Below are 11,207 nucleotides of genomic sequence, written 5' to 3' on the forward strand. Positions count from 1 at the left end.
GTTGACCACTGCGATGATGTTGACATAATCAAGTGATGATCACAGCCACAAAAGAATCCACCGCAACACTACTGTCACCAAAATCCTCAAACCACCACCACAGTCATCTCCAGCCACTTGAGACAACACCAAGCATCACAGAGAGCACCTATTACACCAACCAACTACCCTAAACGAGTTTTCTACATAGGGAAAACAACTGATGACATCACACTATTGATGATGGTGATCTCGACGCCATCGACCTCCTGACACGGGCATTATGCCCAGTGCTCAGTCTTCGATTAGTACCAAGAACAAAAAAGGGAGAGAGGGGAAGGATCACAGGGAAAGGGTTAAACCCTAGGCTCTGATACCATGTTGTGGAATTTGCATGGAAAGTACTTGGAGAAAAGTGAAGGCTAGCCAATCTTAAGTAGCCTCTCTCACCCCATTGTAAAATTCAATACAATGACAAAAATGATCTTCTTCAGAGAGAGAGAGTATGGAACAGTAAAATGTATATTTTGATATTTCTGCTGGTTGGTGGCATGCTTGTTGCTTCTAGATCAAAAATAGGAAATTGTGAGTTTCCACGGTTGCATTTCATCCTGTATCAAGTTTAAATAATCACTTAAGTATATCTCATTGCAAACTTGTAGGCTGTATATCCTTATCCTTTATCTAGTTTTGACAATTATATTTCATCCTTCCCATGTGCTTGTAGGCTTTTTGGTTTTAATGCGGGGAAGTTGAGGATGGATGAGCGCATTGACCTGAGCATGAGTGATCCTGATTTAGTCCCTCTTCTTATTCAGGTTATTTCCTTGCACTTTTGTTGGGTTTGAAGTTGCTGAATTGCATATACTGGATGGTGACCAATTGGTCCGTGAAGAATCTATCAACTACGAAATTGACAAAATGTTGTTCACTTTTTGCGCTTCGAAACTGTTAAAGGGAAAAAAATGAGTTACACATATCAGAGCCAACATGGATGATAGCCTGTTCAGCAGGTTTAGTCACCAAGTTACTGGCTCAATTTATGTATTGTACAGTTGAATTATGTCATCACAAATAACTGATTGGATATACAGAATATTTTGAGAAATACATAGTTAATGGCAATTAAAAGTTTATACGGAAATTCTTTAGGTGGAAAATTTTAAAAATTCTGCTGTCCATGAAAGTATAATTTGGTAGAAGTTTTTTTTTTTGACACCTTACACTCCCAAGAGTTGTGTTATCAAGTCTCCACGAAATATTTTTGTCCAAATGATCGCTGAGAAGTTCACGTTGTGTCCAAGTCTACATAATTGTTAAAACAATCACCGAGAAATTTGCATACTGATCTCTAGTGGCAAGTTCTTTTGCCATCTCCAGACGTGTCCTACATTGGGTAAGAAAAAACCATTGCGAACATCGAAACTGAGTCAAATAAATAAAACAATAGATATTGATCCGTCCTCTCTCCAACACCCCCCCCCCCCCCCCAATCCCCAGGGCCCAACACTTTTCTTCTCTTTTTCTCTTTGTTTTCCCATAACCGTATCTCCACCAGTTTCTTGCAATTTTATTGTTCTGAGGGTTTTTCCTGCACCCTTTTCATTCTTCAATAAGCACCCTCTTTTCTTTTTGTACTTCATATTATATTTTTTGCCAAACTTGTGTGCATATTTTCTTTTCTTTTCTTTTTTCGTTTTGCTTTTCTTTGGGTTTATGAGAACATTACAAGATTCTTAGACGTTAGTGATACAAAGAGACCTAAAACCTCAACTACTTCTCAATTACTTCTTCTAATAATTTTTTTATTTTTCATTTTATTTTGATATGGCAGGAAAATTATATTAATTATAGGCCAAGTTCTGTTGGTAAGGATGACAATGGAATCAAACGTATGAGCTTGATTGCCCGCGCTGCTGAATCTATTGGTGACGGGGATATATTCAATGTACAGATTCGACGATATCGACAGTGGCAGCTCTCTCAAAGTGGTTCCCTTGCATCGTGCATTATTCCGTATGTGCCCTTAATTCAGCTCTTACAATTACAAGAGTTTGTTACTTGGTCTCCATTTTGCAATATCATTGGTGCTCAATTATTTATTTATTGATTTATTCTGGTTATAATCAGTGCCGCATTATTGCATGGGCAGAGGGAAACACTTGAACAGGTAAGGGATGTCTATTTGATGCAAGTTGTATGACAAGTTCTGTATCTTAGGATTGGGCTATTCATTGCTATATGCAAGGGACAACTTGAGCGCAGTAGAGTTTGTTAATTGGTTTTATAGGTGCACTAGATTAGGGTGAATGAAGTCCTGATGCTTGCCGCTGATATGTACATATTATTCAGCATTTTGAACTTAATTTGCTTCCCATATGGACTTTCTGAAGTGAGCATGTCCTTTTCGCTGTTAGCTTGAAGCTTGATATCACAAGGTGGGAATTGTGTCTACAGGGAGAGCGGAACTTTAATAGATTTGGAGGGTGGCTGGGAAAGAACTCGACAATGGGCAAAAATTTGAGGCTTTTGGAGGATTTGCACGTTCATCTTCTTGCTTCCCGTGAATCTAGTTCAGGGAGGTGAATCTCTGTTCCATATTTCAACTTCTGCTTGTTATAGTCTCATGTCCTTGTGTATTTGGAAGTGTTTCCTGATACTTCAATGTGAAAAAGTACCTATACAGTGACAATTAACTGCTGACTCGTCATCTCCTACTAGTTAGGTGGCTTCTCTTGTATACTTCTTGTGTACATGGGGGCGCCTTACACTTTTTACGATATCTTGTTTACTTATATAAAAAAAAAAAAAGCTGACTTGTCATTGTCTACAGCACATGGCTTTATGAAGCTATACACATGCACACATATTTAGTTTTGTCAATGATAAAATGCAAATTCAAACATGTATACTATTGAGCACCAATGATATTGCAAAATGGTTGTGAAATTTCTGTTTTCTTTTTTGGTAAGTTAAATAAAAATTCATTGATAAGAGGAGAACCTAGTATAGAGAAAGTAAGGAGTTCCGTAGGGAATTACTATTGAATATAGTCAATTAATCAACAAAAGAATTAAAAGAAACATTGTCCAACGTATTAGACCACTCATGCAACACTCACGGAAATAAGAATTTCAGATCAATGGTAGGTAACTCAATACCGTAGAAGGTACAATTATTTCTCTTTCGTAACCGTCCACATAAGGCAAAGGGGGTTTGTTTCTATGCCATTCAGACATTCCTTGCCAACAAAAGTACACATCAATCACCTTCTGAGGCATTAGCTGTTAACCCCAAATACCCCTAAAGTGCAAAGACCAAAGTTTTTAGCAACCATACAATGAAGTAGCGAACTCCTGTCCTCGCCTTTCACATAAGGACATTGCTATTAGTGTAATCTTCAGTGTGGATGCTGATTATACAAAATATGCGTGCTACTTAATCACACAGTTTGGTTTGAACCTTGGGCACCACCTATACTATTTGTTCCTACTGCAGCAGTTAGTGGTCTATAACAAATTTCATTACTAAAATTTATTGAAGTGCTTTTTTGGACTTTTTCTGATTATTGTGAAAGCATTCACACCAAGAAATAAGAAATAAAGAGAAAACTTTCAAAATGGAAGCTTGGAACTAAGGTTACTTAATTGTCTTGTTTATGATCCAAGGTTTTGTCTTGGCTCCCATTTGTTAGATTCAAAGCTCAAAGTTAGCCTTTTAGAATCCATGGGTAGAAAATCACCTTTCTAGTGTTAGTACCAGGATATCAACTTGGTTTGATTAGAAGCAGAATTTACCAATTGAAGACTAATTTTCTGATTTTCTTACGAGTGAATGTTAAGTATTTTAAAATTAGAGAGTGTGGATATATATATATATATATATATGTTCGTTGTATTGTTGATCTTTATGGTACTTGTATACATGAGTTATTCTCTTTGTCTCCCTTGCAAGCCGTCTGTTTGCCTTTCTTATGGGTAAGTACCGTCTAATTGCCCCCCTGTTCTGAATTATACAGGAAAACCCTGCGAGTTGAATACCTTACTCTTCTTCTGAAACGATTGACCGGGCCACTGCGAGTGCTGCCTAAGGTTGGAAATACTTTTTTTTTCTAGTATATTTAAATTAGAAAAAGCTGGAGGAGTTAAAATGGAATATTTTTTGAATGTACATCTATTCAATATGAAATGACCAGGATGAAGCTGTTCAAAATGTTGTTGAGTTTATGAATATTTACTCAATTAGTCAGGAGGATTTCGATACTATAGTGGAGCTGTCAAAATTTCAGGTAACACTACCTACTTTGTGTGCACCATGGTTATAAGAACTGCTATAAAAGTTTTAGGTTATTTTATTGTTATCTCTATGCATCAGGGGCATCAAAATCCTCTGGAAGGCATACAGCCTGCTGTGAAGGCCGCTCTCACTAGAGCTTACAAAGAAGGAAGCAAATCAAGAATGGTACGAGCTGCGGATTTAGTCTCGCTTCCTGGTATGAAAAAAGCTCCCAAAAAGCGGATTGCAGCAATTCTAGAGCCATCTGATGATGGATTAGTAGATGGCAGTGGTGAAACATTGGCAGAAAATGAAGAAGAAAACTCGTCAGATACAGAGGAGTTGGGTAAGCCTCTATACCTAATGCAAGTTTTGATTGACCTGCCCCCCTCCAAAACAAATTGCGTTAGTTCAGAGTAAAATGTGCCTTGCTTGGACAAAAAAAAAGAGGGGGAGAAAAAAAAAAAAGACACATGGGTAAACACAGATCAAATTATACTTTCTTTTTTGGTGGTCCCTGCAATTTCAAAGCACCCTACTATGTTAGAATAAATACACCATATAAAAATTCATAATATTAAAATGCTCTTCATTCTCATGACACGATACTTTTGTAATTAATAGAAAAACTCAAATTCCAATTAATTCTTCTCAACCTCCCTAAACTCATGGCAGAAAGGGAAAAAACATCCTTATACTTGAGTGCTTTTAGGTTTCAATCCCAAGACCTCTGCTTAGTTGATATTACTCAGTTACTGGTTCTAAAGGTCTCTTTAAGAGTTAGAGGAATTCGGGTGGGTTACTTATGGTTAAGTTTTTCCCATCGTTTAAGACTACCAATAAAACAAATACAAAAGATGACACGCACAGACAGCTTAATTGGTGAGCTAGAATTCGTTTTGTCATATCTCCTACCTATATGCTATGTGTGGTTGGCTCATTTGCGTGGCTTGTTGAAAGTCCATTTTGGAGACAAGGGTTAAATCCCAAGAGTCGTAGACAGCAGTGAAGATGGGAGGGGGAAGATGCTACAATTAGATTTGGGGAAAGCCTTGTCCAAAGTGGGATTCCTTTTGAGATCTGAAAGATAATATAATACGGAATATAAAAGTAGACATAAAGAATTACGTAGTTCGATCTATGACCTACGTCCATAGGATAAAGCCCAAATGTCTATATTTTGCTCTTATTTCTTTGAGTGATGTTTACAGTATAACAGACTCCTATTTATAGGAGAATCAGATAATACAAATAGTCTTTAACTCTGATAAGGTGATAGTCTTCAACTCTGATTAGGTGATAGACTTCAACTGTAGTTAGGTCACAGTTTTCAACTGTGATTAGATGATAGTATTCAACTGTAGTTAGGTCACAATCTTCAACTGTAGGTAGGTGATAGTCTTCAACTGTAACTTGAATTCTTGAACTCCTAATATACTCTAACATCCCCTCAAACTCAAGGTGAAAATTTGTGGAATCTTGAGTTTGATTTTGATTTTTTTTTTTTTTTTGAAAGCTCGTTGGAAGACTTTAACAGACGGTTGATCGCCATAAACCATCAGGGGTGGTCGAATTCGTTGCAAAACACCAAGGGCGCAGTCGGATCTCGCCGCAAAATACCAAGGGGAAGTCGAATCTCGCTGCAAAACACCAAGGGACGGTTGGATCTCGCCACAAATACCAAGGGACGGTCGAATCTCGCATCAAAACACCAAGGGACGGTCAGATTTCACCGTAAAATACAAAAGCCAGCAAAAGAAAATTGAAACTCACAGGATCCAATATTGATGTTAGCCTATAGTTTTGATACCATGAAAGATAATATAATGCGGAATATAAAAATAGACAATAAGAATTATGTGGTTTGGTCTATGACCTGATAAAGTCCAAATAGCTACATTTTGCTCTTATTTCTTTGAGTGATGTTTACAATATAATAGATTCCTATTTATAGGAAAATTAAATAATACAAATAGACTTCAACTACAAGGTGATAGTTTTTAACTCTGATTAGGTGATAGACTTTAACTGTAGTTAGGCCACAATCTTCAATTATGACTAGGTGATAGTATTCAACTGTAGTTAGGTCATAGTCTTCGACTATAGGTGAGTGATAGTCTTTAATTGTAGCTTAGATTATTGAACTCCTGATATACTCTAACAAGATCCTATGCTCTTGCTTGGAAATTATGAATTATAGTTTAATTTGGAGTTCTGAGCCAAACCATGTGAGGTGCCTTTTTTGACCCCTTATTCAAGTAGTGCATTCTTGCAAATAAGTAGCGCCTTAAGCCAACTCGAGGGCCTCTTTGCTTTTGTAGTCCCAAAAATTTTCTGTTCTTGGAGTTGCAAAAACCTGGAAAACAACACATATGAGATAACAATTGTTTACTCCTTTCCTAAGTTGCATATTCTTGCAAACAAGCAGTGCCTTATACTAACTTGAGGACATGTTTGGTTATGTTCTCCAAAACCAACCTTTTGTTCTTAGAGTACCCAAGAAAAAAACTGATAAGAGAGCATAAAACATGGTTGAGAATGATAGATATTATGAAGCTGTTTTCTGAAAAAATTTCCTGAAGTTAGCTTGTCTTCTGAATCATCTAATCGATGCTCTCAGTTTTGTTTTGTTTTTTTTAATTCTTTCCAAGAAATATGAAAAAAATTTAATGGAATGTTTGTCGGGAAAATAAATGGTGCGCAAATTTCCTATTCTTTATCCGCACTTTCTTTAATTATTTATAGAGGAGATTACACTTCAAGATAAACACAGTCTATCAACAAGATACAATTTTTCACAACTCCTAAACAAGATAGACTACTAACAATCAGAGAAGATTAAACTATATTCTAACACGTCCCTATAAGTTGGAGAATGTACGTCATATAACCCCCAACTTGGAGCAAATATATGCAACTCGTCCATGGCCAAGAGCTTTGGTGAATAAATTTGCCAAATGGTCTTCTGACTTAATGTAAGGAGTAACGATCTCTTTATTGACCAACTTGTCACGAACAAAATGACCGTCCACTTTAATATGCTTATTACGTTCATGAAAAACTGGATTATTGGTTATATGGATTGCTACCCGATTATCACAAGACAACATCATAGGTATTGCTACTTTAAAACCGATTTCTTGAAGAAAGCTTCTTTACCACATAACTACATAAGCTCACAAGTATTGTGAGACATTGCTCGGTATTCAACTTCTGCACTGGACCTGACAACCACAGTTTGCTTCTTGCTTTTGCAAGTCACTAAATTACCTCCTAGAAAGGTACAATAACATGTGGTAGACCTTCTATTTGAGGATGAGCCAACCTAATATGCATTAGTATAACACTTAATGCGTGAGTGTCCATTAGCTTTATATGATAATCCACGTCTTGGATATCCTTTTAGATATTTGAGAGTGCGTTGAACTGCAACTCAATGTGGCACTCTTGGCTTGTCAAGAAATTGACTAACTAGACTTGCTGCAAAAGAAATATTTGGTCTAGTAATGGTAAGATAGTTCAACTTTCCTACCAATCTTCTATACATGTTTGGATGCTCTAGAGGTTCTCCTTGATCAATCATCAGTTTTTGATTTGGATCCATTGGAGTATCAACTGGTTTGGACCACAAGAATCTTGTATCTTTCAAAATATTTAAAGTATACTTTCGTTGTGATAAACTGATACCACCAACTGACCAAGCCACATCTATTCCCCAAAAAAAAACATCTAAGCTTACCTAGATCTTTAATGTGAAACTTACTACTCGTAAAGTGCTTTAATTCTTCATTTCCCTTAACATCATTACTAGTCAAAGTAATATCATCAACATATACTACCAGTAATACCTATTTCTCCCCCGAATGCATATAGAACGAATGATCTGTTTGACATCTTGTCATCCCAAACTCAAGAACTGCCTGACTAAATTTCCCAAACCAGGCTCGAGGTGCCTATTTCATGCCATAAATAGCCTTTTTTTAATTTACACACATTTTCACTCCCCTTGAGCAACAAATTCAGGAGGTTGCTCTATGTAGACCTCTTCATAAAGATCACCATGAAGAAAAAAGCATTCTTCGCTTCAAGTTGAGACAATGGCCAGTGAAAGGCTGCAGCCAGAGAAATAAGTACACATGCTGATGAGATTTTGGCAACTGGAGAAAATGTCTCAGCATAGTCCACACCATAAGTCTATAGGCAATTTATTAGAGGATGGAGGAGCGGGAGCCATAGACGGAGAAGAAGCAGGTGGTGGCGATGAGAGAACGTCCTTTTGATGTCAACAAGTGTACACTTGAAAAGGAGGTGGATGAATAGATGGAGTAATAAAAACAGGAACTGGTTATAGGATATCATGGGGATCGAAGGATGGAGTGGTAGACTTCGCATAAAAATATGGTTGAGTTTCAAAAAAGCATAAAAATATGGTTGAGTTTCAAAAAAGGGAACATCAACAAACAAAATGTTTACTTAAAATCGAACTGTAACACTAATAACCTTTTTTAGCGCGAGAATATCCAAGAAAGATACATTTATGAGCTTATCCATTCCTGGACCAAGACTATGCTCATGACAGACACCCAAAAACTCATGGAGTAAGAGAAAAGAGACATTTGTCTTGAACCAATATTGGATGGGGTGACTTGCCATCAAGAAGTGGAGTAGGCATGCAGTTGATTAAGTAACAAGCAATTTAGACTACATCACTCCAAAAACATTTAAGAACGTTCATTTGAAACAAAAGAGCACGAGTCACTTCTAACGAGTAATGAGTTTTTCGTTCTGCAACTCCATTTTGTTGAGGTGTATAAGCACATGTTGATTGATGTATAATACCAAGGGACGTAAAGAAATCAACAAATGTTGCAGAGAAATACTCCTAAACCAAATTATGTCTGAATTTCCATGTTAAATCACCAATTGATCCAAATCTGGAGTTTATATGAAAGAGTGAATTTAATCATGTAATTAATACTTTAACACTCTTCACACATAAAATATTTAATTGAAATCGAAAGTAACTTATGGAGTCAGGGTTTGAATTTAAGACCTCTTCTTTGATACAATGGTGAGAAAATAAATGGTGGGCTAATTTTCTATTCTATAGCCACACTTTCAATTATTATATATAGAGGAGATTACACTTCAAGATAAACACAAAGTCTATCAACAAGATATATTTTATAATAACTCCTAAACAAGATATACTACTAACAGTTACATAAGATAAACTACTATTCTAACAATGTTTACAAAATTTCTTTCAAATTCTGTATTGTATTTAGGAAGCTGTTTTCTTGATGCAAGCAAACCGCCATAGACTATTTGTTTCGCGTATGTATTTATGTAGATTGGACTCTTCTGCTGGGTTCCTATCTAAGCATGGTGTATTGGTTCAGTAATTCTGTTTGCCTTTTCTTGTGATTATGTTAGAAGGCACTGCCAATGGTGAGAAGCTGCAGTTGGAACTTCAAAGTTTGAATTCAAAAGGTTTGCGATAGTACCTTCTCTTCAAGTGATATTTGGTGGATTCGCCTAAATGCTTATTTTATTTGAATCATTTGGGTGAATGATGTTCTTGATTGATGAATTCTGTTGTCCGCGCCTTATGCTGTAGGAGTGGAAGTGAAATTGGATCTGAAGGGCACAGGAAATTCAAGTGCTAAGAAGACATCAGCTGGCAGAGGAAAAGTTGGCTCTGGACCTACGGAGAAGAAAGGTGCGCGAGGTTCAGGGACTGGTGCCAAGAGAAAGAGATGAAAAATGATGAAAGTAGAGGCTTGGATAAATTTTTGGCATTGTTCATAATCGTTGCAAGTAGGTTTTCCTCTCTTTTTCCAAGTAAATTTGTGGGGGAAAAAATAGTAGCTTTTTCTCTTGTACACTGTTTTTGTAGTGTAGGAGGTTGTTCCTTGCAAGCATTTTTCTTTTTGAGGAATGCTATTGGTATCATTGATGTAAACGCATGGGTTGATCTTTTTGAGTATATTGTGGGATTGTGATAATTCATACAGCAGTCTTGAGATTTCTGCCACTGGTTGGTGTGGTTCTCCAGTTCACTTTGTTATATTAATCACATTCACATATTAATAGACACTACAAGATAGTCAATGCTAACAAAAATTAAATAAAATTAATAATTCTCTTTGAATTTGAACCAGCTACTCAAATGTACAACACTTGAGGCCTTTACAAGAAGACAACTCGCAGAACCATAAATGTCTTCAAAATTCATCTCAAACAAGAGGTGTAGAAGAGGAAACAATTCAAGGTTACAAAGAAGAAAGTATGACAAATCTCAAATTTAATGTTATAATTGTAAAAAATATGATTATTTTGCTTTGGAGGGTGTAGAAGTAGAAACTACAATGTTGCAAAAATAAGCTAATTATGTTGAGAATGAAGATGTAGAGCTAACTTTGTTATCGGCTTACAAAGGAGAAGAAAATGGAGGGAAAAACTTTTGGTATCTTAAAAACGTGGCAAACAACCATGGAAACGGATTATCTCTGTTTCAAATGAATTGGAGAGTATTTACCCTTTGCAAAAATAAGGATAAAATTGTTCTTTCAGATTTCTTTGGACAATTTTGTCCATATTTTTACGAAGATTGGATATTCTCAATTTCATTTGAATTGGAAATGATTCAAACACGCATGTAGAGACCAAAAAAAGCTTGTGACGCTTAATGAATCCGCAGGCAAGAATGTCACTTTTGGAGACATATCCAAAGTTACTATAAAGTAGAAATGTATAATTTTAAATCGTTTGAAAAATTGAGGGTATCAATTTATTACTAATGTTTACTGTGTATCAAGCATAAAAAGTAATATTTTGAGCTTGTGACAACTCTTAGAAAAAGGCTATAATATTCATATGAAAAATTGTAGTTTTTTATATATATATGGGTGAGTGCTTGAACATTTGTATTGGAGCTTTAAATTGGCATT

The 11,207-nt window shown here is 36.2% G+C and overlaps 1 protein-coding gene across 4 annotated transcripts in view; it reads left to right on the forward strand.

The window, feature by feature from the left end:
• Positions 1-10,273, forward strand: part of LOC133877277 (replication factor C subunit 1) — a 28,817-nt gene extending 18,544 nt beyond the window's left edge. For 2 of the 4 annotated variants that reach the window (XM_062315518.1, XM_062315517.1), the window contains 9 exons: positions 707-797; positions 1,814-1,995; positions 2,110-2,149; positions 2,437-2,561; positions 3,998-4,070; positions 4,175-4,267; positions 4,354-4,600; positions 9,691-9,747; positions 9,875-10,273. In XM_062315518.1, coding sequence (XP_062171502.1) covers positions 707-797; positions 1,814-1,995; positions 2,110-2,149; positions 2,437-2,561; positions 3,998-4,070; positions 4,175-4,267; positions 4,354-4,600; positions 9,691-9,747; positions 9,875-10,017 — 1,051 coding nt within the window. In that variant the 3' untranslated portion in view covers positions 10,018-10,273. Of the gene's footprint in view, positions 1-706; positions 798-1,813; positions 1,996-2,109; positions 2,150-2,436; positions 2,562-3,997; positions 4,071-4,174; positions 4,268-4,353; positions 4,601-5,770; positions 5,976-9,690; positions 9,748-9,874 lie in introns of all 4 variants that reach the window. The other 2 variants (XR_009901723.1, XM_062315519.1) reach the window with 2 other exon arrangements.
• The last annotated feature ends 934 nt before the right edge of the window (positions 10,274-11,207 follow it).

This window comes from Alnus glutinosa, chromosome 9, assembly GCF_958979055.1.
Source record: "Alnus glutinosa chromosome 9, dhAlnGlut1.1, whole genome shotgun sequence".
NCBI classification, from domain to species: domain Eukaryota; kingdom Viridiplantae; phylum Streptophyta; class Magnoliopsida; order Fagales; family Betulaceae; genus Alnus; species Alnus glutinosa.